Source organism: Apium graveolens, chromosome 4 (assembly GCF_009905375.1).
Source record: "Apium graveolens cultivar Ventura chromosome 4, ASM990537v1, whole genome shotgun sequence".
Classification (NCBI taxonomy): Eukaryota; Viridiplantae; Streptophyta; class Magnoliopsida; order Apiales; family Apiaceae; genus Apium; species Apium graveolens.
Genome location: NC_133650.1, coordinates 61,331,934 through 61,353,332, shown reverse-complemented (window position 1 = coordinate 61,353,332; position 21,399 = coordinate 61,331,934). Strand labels below are relative to the sequence as shown.

General features: G+C 42.2%; 1 protein-coding gene across 3 annotated transcripts; it reads left to right on the top strand.

Annotated features, from left to right (window-relative positions):
- The first annotated feature begins 770 nt into the window (after window positions 1-770).
- Window positions 771-20,401, top strand: LOC141718012 (putative inactive leucine-rich repeat receptor-like protein kinase At3g03770). Of its 3 annotated transcripts, XM_074520343.1 has the most exons (9): window positions 1,087-1,254; window positions 1,389-2,779; window positions 2,944-3,077; window positions 3,576-3,819; window positions 19,092-19,303; window positions 19,414-19,439; window positions 19,597-19,711; window positions 20,017-20,100; window positions 20,182-20,401. In XM_074520343.1, the coding sequence occupies exons 1-9, from the start codon at window positions 1,250-1,252 to the stop codon at window positions 20,242-20,244; spliced, it is 2,274 nt and encodes a 757-aa protein (XP_074376444.1). In that variant the 5' UTR covers window positions 1,087-1,249; the 3' UTR covers window positions 20,245-20,401. The 3 variants fall into 3 exon arrangements, with proteins under 3 accessions (XP_074376443.1, XP_074376444.1, XP_074376442.1); XM_074520342.1 differs by lacking the exon at window positions 1,087-1,254 and adding an exon at window positions 771-1,070 and having other exon boundaries at window positions 20,017-20,401; XM_074520341.1 differs by having other exon boundaries at window positions 1,089-1,254; window positions 20,017-20,401.
- The last annotated feature ends 998 nt before the right edge of the window (window positions 20,402-21,399 follow it).

Here is a 21,399-nt window from a genome sequence, read left to right as displayed (position 1 = left end):
CAGGCCCATCTCAGCCCAAACACAAGCATACCCCTAAGCCGACCAAGGAGGGGCATGTGAGCACGTGAAAATGACAGCTATCAACAACCAATGACCGAGACAGGCATAACACGTGCCAGCACACCTTTGGTGCATCCTAAAGGTGGTCCTTACCTGGATACGTGTATGGAATCCATCCGAGTCAGGCGTCCTCCGCCTCCTACAACGAACGACCATGATCTAAAGATAACAACCCCTAAACTCTACCTTTGGGCTATATATACCCCAAGGAGAATGGATTTAGGGGTTACGCTATTTTAGACACAAGTATACACACACAACCATCTTATTCCTATATATCTTCATCTTCCCCGAAAAGCAAGTTCTTACTCTCACACCAGAGACGCCGCGGGGCTCAAACCTCCCTCCGGTGTTGTTATGCAGAAACTCCACAGCAACTACATTCAGGCACGACGTCTTCAAACATATCAATTTATTCGGGCGAAATAAGGGTTAGATTGAGTCGGTTTGGCGGTCCTTTGTTCGCCGGTAACTATTTGTATCAAAAAAAAATGGAGAGTACGGTCGTACCATTAAATTTGTAAAACATGGGGCTCAATGAATACCAATCATGACTCATTCAAAGCAGTTGCAGGTTAGCTAGCCATAAATGATAAACCTACACACAATTCTTGTACTTGCTGCTTCTTGGACGATACATTGTTCATTGTTCTAGAAAAAATAGCCACAGAAAACACAGCCTCCTTTGGTAATAAAACTACCGCCTCCCTCCTTATTCTTTTCTACACTCCTGTGTTGTCCTTTTTACCAAAATCAGAAGAACAACTCCACTTACTGCATTTTCACTATTTTACTGCATTTTCAACCACTTCCATTATACTCCACTTCCAGCCCACTTTAGCTACTTCTCTTTACTCCTTTTATACTACATTATTATCTAAACACAAAATATATACATCACTTAAACACACACACATGCACAAGAGTTTGTTCTCCACTTTTTTCTGCAAAATCAAAACTTGTGTATCTTCTTCAAGTCTGTAAGAAACCACATTGATTTCCTCTTTCTGGTGATTCTTGCTCCCCACAGCTGTTCTCTGTAATCTTTGTCATTTGTTCTACATATGACTTGCTACATGATTTACTAGTTTTTCAATTAGATTTCTTTTGGCCTATTCTTTGTCTTGATCTGTAAATGTTATATATTTTTAACTACTTTCATAAGCTAGTTTAAGATCCTTGCACCCATATGAGGTACTAATTTCAAGATTGTTGTCTTTGGGTTTCTTCTAACGGCTACAAACTCTCATGGTGTTCTATTTGTTTATTTGTACTTGTGCTGACTTTTTGCCATTCAAGATTCATTAACACATGTGTTATGCTTGTAGGGTATGTTCATTATTCTTAACTTCATTTATGAAACTTTGGGAAATGAAGTTTTCAAGTTGGTTCCTTTTAGTGTCTTTTACATGGGTTTTCTTTGTCTCAACTACTCATCAATTACAAATCTACGAAACCCAACTTCTTCTTCAGCTGAGAAAGCATTTAGAATACCCAGTTCAGTTGCAATCTTGGGACAATTATAATGCTGATATGTGTAACTTGCCTTCAACTTTACATATGAGCATCAAATGTCAGAACAATTCTGTATCTGAGCTCAAAATCATGGGAGATAAGCTTGCTAAGTTCAGTGATTTCCATGGCTTTGCTATTCCGAATCAAACGTTATCCCAGAGTTTTTCTATTGATTCTTTTGTAACTACATTGGCAAGGTTAAGTAATTTGAGGTTTTTGAGTTTAGTGTCTTTGGGAATTTGGGGACAGCTTCCAGAAAAAATTCATAGATTATATTCACTTGAGGTTCTTGATATGAGTTCAAATTTTATGTTTGGTGCTATTCCACCTCCGATAAGTAGACTAGTGAATCTTCGTACTTTGACATTAGATGGAAATTTTTTCAATGAAAGTTTTCCTGACTGGTTGGATTCGTTATCAAATCTTACTGTTCTAAGTATTAAGAACAACCATTTAAAAGGTCAAATTCCCAACTCAATATCTAAAATCAAGAAACTTACAGGGATTGCATTGTCTCACAATGAGATAACTGGTAAATTGCCTGACTTGAGTTCACTAACCAATCTCCGTTTATTAGACATGAGGGAAAATCATTTGGATTCTCGACTACCTTTGTTTCCGGGAAGCTTGACTACAGTTCTTTTGAGCAAGAACCAATTGTCAGGTCATATTCAGGAACAATTCGGTAAGCTAAATCAGCTTCAACACCTTGATCTCTCATTCAATAAACTAAGCGGGGCTCCACCTTCTACATTGTTCTCGTTGTCAAATATTAGTTATCTGAATTTAGCATCAAATTTGTTGACGGGCTCGTTTCCAGACCGGCTGAGTTGTGGAGAGGAACTTGGTTATGTTGATATTTCTAGTAATAGGTTCACCGGTAGTCTTCCCTCTTGCCTGGCTTCTACTTCAGAGAAGAGAGTTGTAACATTTGGTGGAAATTGCCTTTCTGTCGATTCTCAGCATCAAAATCCTGAATCATACTGCAGATCAAGTATGGTAAAAGAACAGTCTAGAAGAAAAGCAATTGGAGTTTACGTCGGAGTGATCGGAGGTATTGTTATTATAGTTATATTGCTTCTTAGCCTTCTCGTGTTGCGTCGGAGATATACTTCAAAAGAGGCAATAGTGCAACATACGCTGCCAAAGATTATGCAGTATGATACACCATCAGGGATTTCATCTGAAGTTCTTGCGAATGCCAGTAAGTTGTTTGTTGCATATATTTTAAAAGAGGAATCTGGTCTACTAATTCTGCAGTTTTCTGGAATTTAAAATGATGTTCTGCTCAATTAGGAACATTAGGATACTTGTTTCACATTGTAGATTTTGTGAAGAGTGATTTTTCTTTTTTTTTTCTGTTCTCAGGAATCATATACCAAGCTGCAAAGTTAGGAACTCAAGGAACCCAATTGCAGCGAGTTTTTTCCTTGGAAGAGTTAAAAGAAGCCACTAATGACTTCAGTCAGTCGCTGATATTGGGTGAAGGTTATACTGGAAAGGTATATCTAAATTGATTCTTGATGCACTGGGTTTAATTTTTAATTGATACCTATCTGTTACTATGTGAACCAAATGTTTTTTATATGCTTGATTGAGAATGGTTTGCTCAGCTTCTCGTTCTTATATATGTCCACATAATTTATTGCACCCTCAGTGAGTACTTAATAGCAACTGAAACAGGATTTGTACAATAAACACTTGATCAACCTAAGATGAAAGTTCTTGAACAGCACTAGCATAGTCACATAAAATAGAAGAGAAAAAGTTGTATGAAAAAGGACAAGTGGAGCATTACGTAAAATAGAGTTGTTACTTGTTAGCCATTTCAGCGATACCAGTCTGAAGACAGTTTATACCACATGAATCCACGAGGGAAAGACCTGGCACATGATATATTGACCACTTTCCAAACTAAGATTTACTTGTTGTAAGTTCTTTAATTATAGTTATTTAAGATATTCACAGGTACTAACTTGCGGAATTATGCATCTTGTCAGTTGTACAAGGGAAGATTAGAGAACGGTACCTGTATAGCCATTCGGTCACTACCTTTGTTTAGAAATAATTTAATCCGAAATCTTGAAATTCGACTGAATTTGCTTTCAAAGCTTCGGCATCCGCACCTTGTTGAGCTTATGGGTTATTGCATCGATGGAGAGGGACATGATAATCTTGTTGGTAGCAGAGTTTTCCTTGTATATGAATATGTTCCTAATGGAAATTTCCGTTCTCATCTCTCAGGTCAGTTATACAACATATAAAAAACTCTAAAATTACTTATGCAGAAGAGCATGTTTGTGCTATTTGCCTAGAAGCCCGAAAAAACTCGGTTAAAATCTGATTATTCTAATATATTTTCTTATATATTTATGAATTCACATTTACTATAAATATAAATAATACTTTAAACACATATATATTACATATTTGTAATTAATAATATTATTTATATACTTCATTGCATAAATAATGAAAGAAGATATAGTAAATACACTATATATATTTGGATAACAATGATAAAACATATTATTTTATAAACATGTTTATTTTTGCCGAACTTAAATGTTTTTGTTATACCCAAAATTTGGTATTGGAGTGACTCGGGTCAAACGCGGGTTAAGTGCGGTCAAGACCGGTATTACATCGTGGAAGGTTAAGGCGCGTCCATGTAATGGGGACGAGTCCACATGTTAGAGGATGTTTTATGAGCAGGTGATGGTGAAGTATGGAAGTGCATCGCTTGGGATGGACGCGCCCAAGGGACGTGAACGCGTCAATCTTGGTGAAGGCATTTGGCAAACATGGTCTTGCAGCAATAACAGCTGGAGGACGCGTCTGTCTTGACTAGGACGCGCCTTGTGTAGTGGAATGTTGTGCACCAGGGTTTGAGGAGGCTATGCGGGTTTCATGAAGGAGAGGACGCGCCCAGAGTCTTAGGACGCGTCCAGTGCCTGGTCAATGTATTTTCGATGGTGATTTTAGGATAAAGCTTGCATGGAGAGGAGCAGTGGAGATCATTTTTACTCATGTATTTGTTGCAGGTACTCTTTGAAGAATTCCCTCCTTGAGGCGGTCAAGGAGGGGGATGTCCGTGAAAAGCTTGAAGGCCTCCAGGGGTATGCCTGATGATTGAAGGCCTCCTCCTGTATTCAACGGGTGTCCTCGTTGGGGATGCGGGGTTAACATTGGTGTGTGCTTCGGGAACTCTGTTCTTGTATTCAACGGGTGTCCTCGTTGGAGAACTTTGGAGTCATCCTGCACTTTGCACCCAAGAGCTTGGGATCACCTGTCCTGTTATCTGGTGGGTTATCCTCATTCGGGGGACTGGAATGCATCCGACACTTGAGGTGAACCGTGGCTATACCTGCATCTGTAAATCAAGGGCAATAGTTGTAGCGGAGTGTTATCCTTGCGCAGGCAGATGCATTATCCGTAAAGTGCTGCGATTACGGACGAGCCTTGGGCCTTTGCGGTTGGGCCTCATAGTTGGACATTCTTAAAGCTAGCGGAAGACGGACTTTGGATAGGCTTTTACCGGGCCTAGGAATAAGAAGTCTAAGCCCATTAGATTTCTTGTTCCGCAAGAACTACGTCATTGATCCCTATATAAAGGGTACGTAGGCACATTGAAAGGGTAAGAAGTTGAGAGCTGATAAGGGAGCCACCACTTACTCTGATCAATCTCAGCATAAAATAACCACAAACCACCAGACACCGCTTGCTTTTCCGGAGAAGAACCACCGTCATAGATCTTAATTCTGGCGAGAAATCTTAATCTTTGTTGTTACCAGATTCCTCCGTCAACAAATTGGCGCTAGAAGTAGGGGTGCTAGTTAAGATCGTAATCTTATGAGGAAAAGATGTCTTACAATCGTGATGGAAGTTCTTATGATGCAAGTGATAGCAGATCTGAAGGAGAAGGCGGGGGAGGCTACACTCGCCATGAACCCTACGTTCCCAGAAACATGGCAGATCCACCAAGAGCTCCGGATGTGGGGGGACACCTCCGGTTCTCATCAGCAATGCTGATATCTTGGAGTAGTTGTACCGCATGGGGGATACTCTTAATAGTTTTCACTCAAGACTGAATACGGTGGAGCGTCGGAGAACGAGGAGAGGTCATCGTTTTCCCCGTCATGGCAATGCCGTGGGAAAGCACCAGTAGCTGAAGGAGATACCCAAGGCAGCGGAGAAAACCCGCGAATCACTCCGCGGCGCTTAGAATATTCTGATGATGTAGAGCCTATTGTGGAACTTGTCGATGAGAACACTGATGGTAGGGAAAGGCCTCGCCTTGGTAACCAGGTGGTGCCACACCCACATAGGTCTGGGCGTACGATGGACGAGCGTCGTCGTGCGGAGAACCCTCAGAATCAAGATGAGGAAGGAAGGGATTTTTAAACCTTGAAAAGATGGTTTGGCATAAGGTTAGAAGATGACGATTTGAGGATGCTGCTGGTAGAATGGCAAAAGGAAGGAAACGCTGGAGAAGCGAGGCCCCGTGATGCAACGCGTGTGCCTCCTACATTCCAGAGGGATGACAGGGCGCGGCACCGCGAGCACGAGCGTGCCCCTCCACGAGGAAGGTCCGGGAATTACTACCGGGATATCAGAGGAATGGACGAGGAAGGATGGGATACCAATATGGAAGAACACCCTACAATGGTAGGAGAGATGGCGCACCCTCCACTGAAGAAGCTCCTGTCGTTATTCCTGTAGCTTCCCACAGTGCTACGGGTAATGGATCCAGGGTGCGTCCTCATGACCAGGATGGCGGGCGAATTCAAGTAAGAGTGCAAAATAATGATGAAATTCCACGACGCGGTCAAGAGGAACCTCGCGTGCGGGAAAACGTTCAAAACCAAGATGGTAACATGCCATAGCCGCAGCCTCAGGGTGAGGGGCGGCAAGATCCACCGCTACACCCGGGGGTAATCAAGGGGAACCCCAACAAATCGCGGAACTCCAACAGCCTAACGTTCAAACCATTCATGGGGTAGGGACGTTCAATGTAAACGATCTTAAAAGGTTACTCAACCATCTTGAAGGAGGAAGAGTAACGGCAACTGCGCAAGCTCCTTCTCCTTTTGCTGCTATTGTGAGGGAGGCGCAACTGCCGGCGGATACAGGAACACAACCAATGACTTGCGCTTTCATGGGAACTCTGACCCTGTGGAATTTCTGGGGCGTTTCAACATTGAAATGGATGTATATCAAATACCCGATTTGGCTCGATGCCGTCTCCTGGCGGCCACTTTTAGAGAAGGCGCTCAGCAGTGGTTCCAGAAACTCGGTCCAAGTGTGATCACATCCTGGGAACAGATGAAAACTTTGTTTTTAACTCAATTCCAAGCTGTAGTGAAGTACACAGCACCAGTTACCACACTGGCCAATGTGAAACAGAAGGAGAAAGTTTGACCTCATACTTCAAAAGGTTCAATGCAGAATCCACTTTGGTAAGGGGCGTAACTAATGAAACGCTGAAAATACTTCTTATAGCTAGACTACGTATGGGAACGGATTTCTGGAAGCACCTGCAAGGGAAGGACCCTGTGTCATTAGCTGATGTGCTTGCGCAGGCGGAATCATTCAAAGCGATTGAGCAGCCGCTTGCAGAAACAAAAAAGAATGACAACAACCATAACTCCAAGGGGCGATCAAAGAGAAGGGATAGATCCTTGAGCCCAGATTATCGGCAGAATGCCAGAAGCCCTAATAGAGTGAACACCGTGAACACGCGGAGAGAATGGAGCCCGCCATCGAACTACGAGAGAAGGGTCAGCAATTACACACCACTGGCGGCATCCATTGATCATATCTTCGAGGTAAATAAGGATAGAGGAATTTTCAAGAAGCCAGACGGTCTAACTTCATGGCAGAGTAGAGACAAGAAGAAGTATTGTGATTACCATAAGTCTGCCGGCCATGGCACCCCCGAGTGTCGTCACCTAAAAGATGAAATTGAGGAATTGATCAAGGCTGGGTACCTGGGAGAATGGATTGATAAGGTGAAACGACGCAGAGGAAGCGATGACAAGGATAAGGATGAAAGGCAGCCCCCGCGGGTGGAAGATGTTGAAAAAACAGCGGAAGTTAAGTTTCAGAGGGCTGGTAGTATCAAGGCAATTTTTGGAGGACACCCTTTTGTTGGTGATAGTAATCGGGCATTGGAAAGAAATACGAGGGAAGCACGGCATCCGCCGCTCACCAATATTCATAGTTTAGAAGATAGAGCCCCAAAAATATTCAAAGGGGAGTCAGCTGATATTACGTTCAGGGAGAGAGAGTCAAGATGGGTACTTCATCCCCACAACGATGCGCTGGTAATAAATATGCTTATCGGAGCTATGAACGTGCATCGGGTCTTCTTGGACAACGGGAGCTCTGCGAACATCCTGTATTATAGCACGTATAAAAAATTGGGTTTCCCAGATAGCGACATTTATTTTGAAGATGCACACGTCTATGGCTTTACTGGAGAAGCAGTGAGAGTTATGGGTTTGGTTAGGCTTCCTGTCACACTTGGGGAAGGAGCTCTGTTTGTCACTCAAATGATAGACTTCAAAGTACTGGATCAGGACTCCGCACACAACGTGTTGGTGGGAAGATCGTGGTTACGGGCGTTCAGGGTGATAACCTCGATACATCACTTGATGATAAAGTTCCCGACACCCAACGGAGTAGGCAGTCTGAGAGGGTCGCAGTACAAGTCACGCGACTGCTATCACAAGGCTGTTAAAGAATTCCGCAGGAGAAGGTACGAGGGAAAAGGTCTTCCATTTGAGGGTGCGGAGGACATTCATACAAAACCGAGTGGAGAGGTTCATGCCCACTATTTCGTAGAAGGCCCCGAAGAGGAAGAAACCTATATCACCAGGAACTCTGTTTTGACGCTGGGGAATGTTTCGAGGATCCGTAGCGTGGACGAAGTTGTGGTGAACCATGCAGAGGAGATCATGCAGAAGGTTGTTAACGGGGAAAAATTGGAAGGAAGAAGTGAAATTTTGCAAGGTCTTGGAAATAACTTCAAGGTGGATGCTCCTCAAAAAGAGGACGCGCCCTTAGAGAGTAAAAAAGGAATTGAGGTTGATGCTCCTCCAAATGAGGATGCGCCCTCTTCACCTGTGTTGCACAAAACCATGCCTTGTCCTGAGGTAGATGCTCTCGCTCATGGGGACGCGCCCTCAGATGCAAGAGTGGAAGTCAAGGACCCCCGAGACTTTGATTTCGATTTGGATCCCAGGATCCCTGTGCCCGTCGAAAAGACAGGACCGGCCGAAGACATAATATCTATTCCGGTTGACAAAGATGACCCGAACAAGGTTTTGAAAGTGGGATCCCAGTTAGATGATGAAACGAGGGGAAGTCTTACCCGCTTCTTAATTGCAAATCTTGATGTCTTCGCATGGAGTCATTCAGACATGGTGGGAATCGACCCAGAGGTAATGTGTCACCGGTTGAATATCTTCCCGAATTGTACGGGCATACGTCAAAAACGCCGCCCGGTGAGCGGGGAAAGGGCGATAGCATTAAAAGAAGAAGTAGACCAGTTGTTGGAGGTGAGACTAATCAAAGAATCCTTCTACCCCGAATGGCTTGCAAATCCAGTGCTTGTGAAAAAGCCGAACGGGAAGTGGAGGACATGTGCGGATTTTACAGATCTCAATAAGGCCTGTCCAAAGGATAGCTTCCCGCTCCCACGAATTGATCAGTTGGTTGACGCGACAGCAGGGCATGCCTTGCTGAGTTTTATGGATGCATACTCTGGTTACAATCAAATTCCGATGTACGGTCCCGATCAAGAGCATACCTCCTTCATCGCTGACAGAGGGTTATGCTGTTACATAGGAATGCCGTTTGGTTTGATAACGCTGGCGCAACCTACCAACGGTTAGTAAACATGATGTTCAAGAACCAAATTGGGAGAACCATGGAGGTGTATGTGGATGATATGCTGGTAAAGTCCAAGGCGGCGAATGACCATATCAAGCACCTAATGGAAATGTTTAACATTCTAAGGAGGTTTCGCATGAAGTTAAACCCACAAAAGTGTGTGTTCGGCGTGGAGTCGGGCAAGTTTCTCGGGTTCATCGTCAACCATAGGGGAATTGAGGCCAACCCCGCAAAGATCAAGGCATTGTTGGATATGAAGTCACCCACCAATGTAAAGCAGGTGCAGAGTTTAACTGGGAGGATTGCCGCGTTAAATCGATTTGTTTCCAAGTCGTCCGACAGATGCAAAGAATTCTTCAAAGCCATTAAGCTGGCGGGGAAGGATTTCATATGGACACCAAAATGTGAAGAGGCCTTTAGAAAGATCAAGGAACAACTGGGAAACCCTCCCATGTTATCAAAACCATTGGATGGGGAATCTCTAATACTGTACCTCGCAGTGTCTGAGTACTCAATCAGCGCAGTTCTGGTAAGAGAAGAAGATGGGCAGCAGTCACCAGTGTATTATGTGAGCAAGCGGTTGCACGATGCTGAAACTCGCTACACAAGCATGGAGAAGTTGGTTTGTGCCCTGGTTCTTGCATCAAGAAAATTACGGCCGTATTTCCAGGCCCATAGAGTTGAAGTCCGTACGGCATACCCGCTACGGCAAGTCCTTCACAAACCAGAGTCATCAGGGAGAATGCTGAAGTGGGCTTTAGAGTTGGGGCAGTTTGATTTGGGATATATGCCTCGGACGGCGATTAAAGGACAAGCCTTAGCTGATTTCTTATTGGAATTTGACTCCGCAGTTGACGGCAAAGCTTTAATGATGTTACATCCACCTCACGTTAAGGAGTCTTTGGAGGAATTTCCACATCCCTGGTGGATCTTGCATGTGGACGGGGCAGTTAACAATGGAGGAGCCGGTGCGGGTATAGTACTCGTGTCTCCAGAAGGCCATCATCTGATGAGCGCAATTCATTTCAAGTTTTATGCAACAAATAATGATGCGGAGTATGAAGCATTGATTAATGGCCTAAAGATCGCTTTGGAAATGGGAGTGCGAAACCTAATTGCGAGGAGTGACTCAGAGCTGGTGGTGAATCAGGTGAACGGGGGATTTCAAGCGCGAGGCCCACGAACAGAATTATACTTGAGATGCACACAACGCCTGATTGGAATGTTCAAAGAAGTTAGGTTGGAATGTGTGCCACGGGAGAAGAACAGTAATGCGGATGCTCTAGCAAAAATGGGGTCGCAACAAGAGGCTCTTGAAATCCAGGAGATTCCTAGTATCCCAGAGATAGAAATTATGCAAGTGGATGAGGCTCCCAAGGAAACATGGATGACGCCCATTCTGGCCTACATTCACAAGGGAACACTCCCCGAGGATAAGTTTAAGGCTCGTCGACTCCGCTATCAGGCTGCAAGGTATGTTATGTACGACGAAGTTCTGTACAAGAGAGGGTTCAATCAACCGCTGCTTAGATGTGTTGACGAAGAAGAAGGAAATTACATCTTAAGGGAAGTACATGAGGGAATCTGTGGCAATCACTCGGGGGGTAACTCATTGGCGATGAAAGTTTTGCGCCAAGGGTACTATTGGCCTACAATGAAAGAGGATGCTACAAATTTTGTTAGGGCATGCGACCGCTGCCAGCGCTTTGCAAATTACTCGTCTATGTCGGTGACGCTCTTGACGCCTACGGTAAGCCCGTGGCCGTTCGCCATGTGGGGAATTGATTTTATCGGAGAATTACCTAAAGCTAAAGGGGACGTCAAATATGCAGTGGTTGCGGTTGATTACTTTACTAAATGGGCGGAAGCTATGCCATTGGCTACTATCACCGCAAAGAAAATCAGAGATTTTGTTTTCAACTCCATCGTGTGCAGGTTTGGCATCCCTTACAAGCTTGTATCTGACAACGGAAAGCAATTTGACAGCAAGGAGTTGCGACAACTATGTGAGGAATTGAAAATTAAGAAGGAGTTTGCAGCGGTCTATCATTTTCAAAGCAATGGGCAGATAGAAGCTGTGAATAAAATAATAAAGCATACCCTCAAACCAAAGCTGGAAGAGCGCAAAGGGAATTGGTCTGAAGAACTCCCAAAAGTGATGTGGTCCTACAACACTACTCCACGATCTACTACGGGAGAAACTCCATTTATGCTGACTTACGGCTATGAAGCTATGGTTCCCGTGGAAGTTGGTTCGGGATCGCTTCGTAGAGATCGTTACACGGAAGAAGATGCAGAGGTCAGTCAAAGGCTTTATTTGGATCTCTTGGAAGAAACAAGGGAAAATTCTCAGCTGAGGCTCGCGGCGTATCAGCAACGTGCCACAAGGTATTATAACAAGAAGGTAAAGGGACAGTTGCTGAAGGTAGGGGATTTGGTGCTGAGGAAGGTGATGCTGAACACGAAGAATCCTCAGCATGGAGTATTTGGAGCTAATTGGGAAGGGCCATACAAGATAAAAGTCATCTTGTGGAAAGAGACTTATCACCTTGAGGACATGGAAGGGAAGTTGGTTCCGCGAGCTTGGAACGCGGAACATCTCCGGAAATATTATCAGTAAGGCACGGCTTTGGCCCCTTACATATCTTTTTACTTAGGGTTATGCCTGGACTATAGACTAGAATTAAATAAATTCCTCCTTGCCTAGGGTGGTAGTGCATGTACTACTTACCTTGGAACTAGTTGAAGGGTCATTTTTTCGAAATAATTTCCCCACAGAGCATAGTAGCCGTGGGACTGGTGCAGTTTTGACACCAGAGAGCATTATTAATGAAAACTTTGAAATTTTCCAAAAGTTGTTTGCTTGTTAATTTGATTGGTTGCATAACGCGTCCTAACCACATGACACGCCCTGAGAAGTAGTTCTATACATTTGTTTGTGGAAGCAATGATTGATAAAGGGAACAATAGAATCAAGTAAAAATGGAACTAAGACGCGTCTTGTGTCTAAGGACGCGCCCAACTAATCTTGGTTGATGCTCCTATGATTTTACGCTCATTTAATTCTGTACTCCATGACTGAAAGCAAAGACACGTCCTTATTGAAGACGCGTCCGGCCTGATATGTTAAAAATACTATCTTAAAAAATAAAAGGTAGACGCATCAAAGCACTAGAATGCGCCCATTTATATTGTGCTTTGCCTAAATATGAAAATACAGCATGATATCATGATTGGGAAGAATATACTATCCAAACAATTCAAGACAGTCTAAGTAAATAGAGATGCGTCAAAATAACGAGGACGCACCCTGTAAGGACGTCTGCTTAGCTTGTGATAATAAAGGAAATAACAGCAAGATATAAAAGGCGACGCGTCCTTAGCATAGGACGCGCCCATATTTATGACAAAACAAGATTAAGAAAGTAAAAGGATGCACATGGAGGTAATTAAGAAAGGGAAAACCTTATGAAAAGTACAAGCAAATAAAAACCAGGAAACAACAGGTTATAAGTTTACAACTTGCAAGGCTTAAAAAGGGCATGCACCCTTGGGATAGTTTAGAATAAATTCAAAAACAAGAATGAAGACGCGTCCTAGGCAGGGGGCGCGTCCTGAGACTTGTCCTGGTTGTTTGGTGGAGGAGGCTGAGTATTAAGTGGAGAAGGCACAGGGGACGCGTCATCCTCTTTCAGGCCAAGGATGATCCTCTTGTTTTTAATGGAATCTGCAGCCCTGATTCTGAAATCATTTACCCATTTCTGGGTGTCTTCATCGAACTTGGAAAAAGTGTACCCTGGGTCATTGACTATGTACCCAGAACACCACTCTTCAAAATCGGCTGCAAAACCATTTTGATACACTAATTTCTTCTCTTCTTTCCAGTCATGCAGTCTGTCATCATTCAGAGTGTCAAACTCCAGCTGCATGGTGGAATTCAGAGAGATTACATCCTTCATAGCCTTCTCCATAGAGGTGACATTGCCTTCCAGCACCGCCTTCTCACCCTCAAGACGCGTCCTGTCCTCCTGCAACCGCTTGATCTCGACATCTTTCTCTTAGGTGAACAAAGTAATGCACTTTTCCAAGGATTTGATCTTGTCTTCAGCCTGGCTTTTAGCGGTATCAGTGACGGCAAGACGCGCCCTGAGTCTAGCTGCCATGTTGGCATTCTGTCTTGCATGCATATGAAGCTCGGCTGTAGCCCTTACTATAGCTTCCTCTGTCTGTTGCTCATTTCTGAAAGTCCAACCCCTTACTTCATCTTCAGAGAAGGCGCCAGCCGAGGACGCACCCAGATATTTGACAACAAATGATTGGTCATCTGGCACTGTCTTCTGACGCTTTGAGGGCACATCCTCTTTGTCCGGGATGTCCAACACCGTAGTGTCAGTAATTTTTGGTGGAGGGGAAGGAGTCACAGTAGAAGTAGAATTCTTAGCCTTTGGATCAGACTTCGCAGGAGCCTGCTTCCCGGCTCTCAATTTTTTGGTGGCCCCAATAGCGAATCATTTTGGAAGGGAAGTCATATCTATGAAATAGACGTGGAAAAATGTTAGCCGAGTAATGTGGACGCGTCCTACGTAGTATGGCATACCCTGTGAAAATTATGCAATGCAACAAAATTATAGGTGAGAAGAGGACGCGTCCTGATCGAAAGACGTGCCGAGAACAGAATTTATAGATTGTTAATACATATATATATATGTCAAGTAAATGCATGTAAAGGCATGAAGAATGCATGTATATATGTCGAACAAAGCGACGATGGCGCGTCCTATTTGGGGGACACAACGCCTATATCATGGACTATGAGAATGGTATAAGTGACAAATAACAGAGGAGGACGCGCCCTAGAGCAAAGACGCGTCTAAAGCCATAAAGTAGGATGTGGGAAACGTCTACAAGTTAGATTAAGGTTATGCATGTAAGAGAAGGGGTGAACGTGCGCATGACGCGTCGTTAACGAGAGACGCGTCCAAAGGATTCTTACCTTGCTCTAGATCTACTTGTCTACTGATGTCCAGTTGGACAAGTTCTGTTGCGTTTAACCCTCTAGCTTTCTCAGATGCAGTTAGGACGGGTTTTCCATTGTAAAAATCACGGTATTTACAAATGGAGCCAACCCTTACAGACAAAGCCCCAATCTTTTTGAGATTGGCCTCCGTGATCATGTCCTTAAGGTTAAAGTGCTTCTCGGCATACTTCAACACCTTCACAGCTCTCTTTTTCTTTCTTCCTGTAAGCTCTTTCTGAGTCCTTTTATCTAAGGAAGAGAGATGTGATTTATAAAAAGGAGAAAGGAAAAAATAACAAAGGAAAAGACGCGTCTTGCAGGAGAGGACGCGTCCTAGGTGTTGCACTTACTTGGCTCTGAGTTAAAACGAACACGAGCCCTTTTAACATCGTAGATGTAGAAGAATGGCTCCTTCCAATCTCGCTCGTGGCTGATTTTGCCCTCATTAAACCCTTTGTTGTTCAACCACTTGTTGACAACCAGAAAGTGGTAGCCTGGGATGGATTTCCTGATGCTGTAAAAAAAGCTAAACTCTTTCATAGAGGGCGCGCCCAACCCAAGGTTGTGGTACATGATGAATAGAGCCCATGCTAGCTTGTACGAATTTGGAGACAGTTGAATGGGGGCAACATCATACCATTTCAGGATCTTTTTGATGTAGGGGTGCAAGGGCGCGCCCACACCTAAAGAAATAAGCTTTGGGGTTAGAACCATTCTTGGAATCCTCAGATTTTCCACGTTAAAGATATGAGGCCTCATCATCCTGAGAGGACGCGCCCAGATTCCCTCCATGTCGTAGTACTTCATGGTCCACCCAATCTCTAGATCAGTTGCAGTGGATTTCATCCCAACACAAGCTAATTTGTTTTCCCTCTTCCTCCAAGTATTCTTCTCAGTCTCAGGGAGGTCCTCCAGTTCTTTCCAATCAAAATCAAGCTCTACATTACAGGGTTCCCAATGTTCTAGTGGGGAAACAGACTGTTGAGGAGAAATGGGGTATTTTTCAGGTTCTGGGGCTCGTCCCTCAAATTCACCCTCGCTGTGAGGAGAGGGCGCGTCCTGAGAAGGGGACGCGTCCTCATCTGAAACAGTCATGCGTTGGGGCTGTTGGCTTGTGGTGGGTATAATCTCATCATCCGTCCAATCTTCGATTCGATGGTGGCCCTAGTATGGAGAATTGGAGTTCTTTTGCGTATGAGTCCTTTCTTTTTCATTCTTGAGCTTATGGGGACGTGATCCATGGAATCGAAGCTGGAGTTAGACATTATAGAAGTCTTTGAGTTGAGAGATTCAAAGACGCGTCTTTCTTCTTTAAGGAAGGAGCTCGTCCTATGAGATTCAGGGAAGTCGGGTTTGAAAGAGATCAGGTGCTGGGAATAAATCCCAAGGCGTTTGTTGAGAACTTTGAATGGGTGGAAAGGTGACGAAGAAGATGCATCCTCCAGCTGCAAAAGAAGGAAGAAAAATTTGAGGGCGCGTCCACATAAAAAAAGAAAAAGAAGAAAAGAAGAAAGAAAGAAGGTACTGGAAACATGCGGGGACGCTTCCTAAAGAATCTATTGCGAAAGATACACTACGAAGACACGTCCTGGTAAATTATTGCCCCTATAAAATCTCTGGTTAGAACGACTTGAACACGTTCCAGACAGAGATTTGGAGGACGAGTCCTGACAGGAAGACGCGTCCAATATGGCGGTAACGTAGTGGAATTTCAATCGACTATAGTTGATTTGGGGGATATTCTCTAAAAATCTAGAAACATGTAGTTCGAGAATCAAGGAAGCTAAAAACGGTGGTTTTACAGATATATACACATATACATACATGGGAAAAATAAGAACAGTCAAGGTAAAAACGAAGCATACGAACGGTTAAGGCGCGTCCATGTAATGGGGACGCGTCCACATGTTAGAGGATGTTTTATGAGTAGGTGATAGTGAAGTATGGAAGTGCATCGCTTGGGATGGACGCGCCCAAGGGACGTGGATGCGTCAATCTTGGTGAAGGCATTTGGCAAACATGGTCTTGCAGCAATAACAGCTAAAAGACGCATCTGTCTTGACTAGGACGCGCCTTGTGTAGTGGAATGTTGTGCACCAGGGTTTGAGGAGGCTATGCGGGTTTCATGAAGGAGAGGACGCGCCCAGAGTCTTAGGACGCGTCCAGTGCCTGGTCAATGTATTTTCAATAGTGATTTTAGGATAAAGCTTGCATGGAGAGGAGCAGTGGAGATCATTTTTACTAATGTATTTGTTGCAGGTACTCTTTGAAAAATTCCCTCCTTGAGGCGGTCAAGGAGGGGGATGTCCGTGAAAAGCTTGAAGGCCTCCAGGGGTATGCCTGATGATTGAAGGCCTCCTCTTGTATTCAACGGGTGTCCTCGTTGGGGATGCGGGGTTAACATTGGTGTGTGCTTCGGGAACTCTGTTCTTGTATTCAACGGTTGTCCTCGTTGGAGAACTTTGGAGTCATCCTGCACTTTGCACCCAAGAGCTTGGGATCACCTGTCCTATTATTTGGTGGGTTATCCTCATTCGGGGGATAGGGATGCGTCCGGCACTTGGGGTGAACCGTGGCTATACCTGCGTCTGTAAATCAAGGGAAATAGCTGTAGCGAAGTGTTATCCTTGTGCAGGGAGATGCATTATCTGTGAAGTCCTGCGATTACGGACGAGCCTTGGGCCTTGGCGGTTGGGCCTCATAGTTGGACATTCCTAAAGCTAGCGGAAGACGGACTTTCGATAGGCTTCTATCGGGCCTAGGAATAAGAAGTCTAAGCACATTAGATTTCTTGTTCCGCAAGAACTACGTCAGGCTTGATCCCTATATAAAGGGTATGTAGGCACATTGAAAGGGTAAGAAGTTGAGAGCTGATAAGGGAGCCACCACTTACTCTGATCAATCTCAGCCTAAAACCATCCTGCACTTTGCACCCAAGAGCTTGGGATCACCTGTCCTATTATTTGGTGGGTTATCCTCATTCGGGGGACAGGGATGCGTCCGGCACTTGGGGTGAACCGTGTCTATACCTGCGTCTGTAAATCAAGGGAAATAGTTGTAGCGAAGTGTTATCCTTGTGCAGGGATATGCATTATTTGTGAAGTCCTGCGATTACGGACGAGCCTTGGGCCTTTGCGGTTGGGCCTCATAGTTGGACATTCCTAAAGCTAGCGGAAGACGGACTTTCGATAGGCTTCTACCGGGCCTAGGAATAAGAAGTCTAAGCCCATTAGATTTCTTGTTCCGCAAGAACTACGTCAGGCTTGATCCCTATATAAAGGGTACGTAAGCACATTGAAAGGGTAAGAAGTCGAGAGCTGATAAGGGAGCCACCACTTACTTTGATCAATCTCAACCTAAAACAACCACAAACCACCACACACCGCTTGATTTTCCGGCGAAGAACCACCGTCATAGATATTAATTCCGGCGAGAAATCTCAATCTTTGTTGTTACCAGATTCCTCCGTCAACAGTTTTCAACGAAGTAATGTTTTCATAAAATATTCCATGTAAACTAATGCATTTTTACGATGATCTAGTTGCTAACATATGTAATCTTTGGAATCTCTAATAAAACTCGATCCGATTTAAATTATAAAAAAGCTCGGCCCGATCCGATCCGGCCCGAAAAAAAGTCCGGTTAGGCCGGCCTCGAGGGCCCAAATGGGCTCTGACATTTTCGGAAAGCCCGGCCCGGCCCGGTTAAGGTCAAAGCCCGAAAAGTCCGGCCCGGTCAAAGCCCGGCCCGGTGGGCCTTTTGTGCATCTCTAGTTTTGAATGATATATTAGGATGTGGAGGAACCAAACAGTGCAGGATACATATATATATATGACACACTACTAGAAAATACAGCTAAAAGTGACCGTCACTAAAAATGACCGTCCGTGGTCGAATAGAAAGTCTGTACAAGAAACAGAGTACTTTTAAATTATATCTATAAGGGAATAGATTCTATAAATTATGATCTTCAACTTCATGTTTAATTAAAACACTTGCGCGGATGCGCTATGTGTTTTTCACTCACAAACTCAAATTCCGAGAAATGTATTTAGTTTCATGAAATTAAAGCAGGTAGGACTAAAAAAGCTAAAAACTCTGTAAATTTTGATGTCCATGAACTAAAAATTATGATAATTTTTTGTAGCCTTTCTAGGAAGTTGAGATTATATAAAAAGTGTAAGGTTTACCAAAAGAGTAAGTATCTAGATATAAGACTTTCTTAGGTCAGCATGTCCAGATTATGAATGTTTTAGGAAAGATAAGACAAAAAAGTTAAAAAGATAAATTCCCACCCAACCATCAACCAGTCTCACTATCTTACCGAATTCAGACAAGCATTCGGTATCTATCAAACCAACACTTAAAACCTTACCTCTGAATTCTTTTTTTACCCGGGAAGGTCATTGTTAAAGTATTTACCATCATCTTTGAAGAATTCAAATTAAGCTTCACCAATAACAATTTATATCACAAATTTATGAATTTGAGTCACACACGACTTATGTATGATATATTTACTTGGGTGCATATATTTGTTTGCTAAATTCCTGCATACTGATAACTAAAAGAAATTTAACTGAATTGTGTAATGAATTTGCAGAAACTTGTCCAGAGAAAGCTCTCAAGTGGTCAGACAGATTAGCAGTTTTAATTGGTGTAGCCAAAGCTGTACATTTTTTACATACCGGAGTAAACTTTGCTTCTTTCTATAATCGTTTAAAGACAAATAATATATTGCTTGATGAGCATTTTGTTGCGAAGCTAAGCGACTATGGAGTGTCCATAATCACTGAAGATATTGAAAAACTTGAGGTTTATTTCTCTTGTCCAATAATCACTCATCTGATAATGTGGTGATGATATCTTAAGGTATCATTTTAATGTAGTACGACTTTTTCATTTTTCATATGTTATTCTTGCAGGCAAAGGGAGATGGCCCAAAATCCTGGTACGTTCCTTGCAACCGTGCTTTTAGATAGAGTCCAAAAAAAAATATTCATTTACCTTTCCTTGCAGAAAATGGAAACTTTGTCGAGATTATACAAATGAACACCATGTCAAGTTTGCAAGATATATGTGACGTATTGGAGTGGTTTTCTTTGCAGGCATAAGACAACAAAGTTAGACGATGATGTTTACAGTTTTGGATTCATATTGCTCGAAACACTTGTTGGGCCAATTGTAAGTGAAAAGGGAGAATCATTTTTGCTGAATGAAATGGTAAGCTATATTTTCTTAACCTGAAGACTCTGAAATAAGATGATTTGTGAATATAACCAATCTCTAGCATCCTCAACCTCAAGTTATTATTTGGCTATTATTGTTCCTAGATTAGCAAAAATTTCGATGTAAATAAATATACATTTTCTTTACTTTTGTTGCTAATTAAAGTATAATATTCTATGATCTGGTCTGTCATTAAAGTCACATTGGGTGAACTTGTTCTACTGCTTCTTTACACAAAAGAAACTAACTAAATGTTTGATTGTTTCTTAATTTTTCTGTGATTGTTTCGTGAAATGCAGGCATCATTTGGTAGCCAGGATGGACGAAAACGTATAGTGGATCCATTTGTATTAACCACATGCTCAGAAGAGTCTTTAAAAATAGTAATATTGATAACAAACAAATGCATATCTTTAGATTCATCAAGGCGACCCTCATTTGAGGATGTTCTTTGGAATTTGCAGTATGCAGCTCAAGTCCAAGCTATAGCAGATGCTGATCAGAAGTCGAGCGCATCATCACAGTAGTAGTAATTGTAAATGTTAGAGTTATATTAGTCTTCATACTAACATAAGCTATTAGGCGTAGAAATCACTGCGTTTGTGTGCAAGCACGTCACACAATTTCTCATAACTTATTGGATCCTTTTAGTTATTCTTTAATAAAAGTTGAATAAAAATCTTATTCTTGATATCAAGATAACGTTTTTAATATAACTTTGCGTACAATTCATTTTATTTTGAAACAATGTAAGTCAACTTTTTAATATTTATTAAAATAAAATTGGAAAAAATGTTTCATAAGAAATATTTATGAGACTTAAAAATGTTGTATATTAAGTATGATTGATAGCCAAGTGGCTAAAATTTATCATCTATCCCTGAGTTCTCATTTATAAAATTATAAATTATATTTGTCAAAAGAAAATGTTGTACATTTAATATATGAATAAAATTTATAATTAAAAAAATGTCAGTATTATATTTAATTCTTTTGTAAGTATATATATACTTATGAGAATAAACAACATGTCAAACACAATTCTGATAAAGGAATTGCAATCAACTATTAACGGGGTATATTTTTGTATTAAAAGGGAATGAGTTTATAACACATTTTTGTTAAAATTATATTCAAATTCCCATTCACCGGGTTGAATTAATTGCATGATCCTGACAACACCTAAATATATTATGTAGGCTAGAGCTGTAATAATGCTAGTACTATATTAGTAGGAATTTATAAATAAATAATATATACGTTCTTTAAAATCCTAACAAATCACAATACAAAGTAAAAAGTTTTTTGTTCGTGACAATAATATTATAGAGAAATTAATTTTTTTTTATAATTTCATATAAATAAAAATTTATTCACATAATATTAGAATGTTAAACATATTATCTTCGCCAATAGTTTTATTCATATGAGATTTATCTAGATTTAATGATATTTTTGTTATTCACATAACTCCAGTAATCAAATTGCTTTATTAAATATTTGAATTTTTCTAGTGATTTAGATGATTAGAGATGAAGTGTGATTGGCTGGTTAGAGTGTGTGAAAATATGAAATTTGAGGGGTGGAAGGAAACTAGCATGAGAGTAGAGGCGAGATGATGAGGTGGGTTGTTTCTTTTCTGGTGGATAGCAGTTTGGGCTTTTTGATAATGTTGGACGACA

What these genes read in the sequence shown, in the direction of transcription:
- LOC141718012 (XM_074520341.1), top strand. An exon ending in TGAAGTTCTTGCGAATGCCA is followed by an intron (nt 2,780 to 2,943) that starts GTAAGTTGTTTG and finishes TTCTGTTCTCAG; the next exon opens with GAATCATATACCAAGCTGCA. An exon ending in GGAGATGGCCCAAAATCCTG is followed by an intron (nt 19,440 to 19,596) that starts GTACGTTCCTTG and finishes TTTTCTTTGCAG; the next exon opens with GCATAAGACAACAAAGTTAG.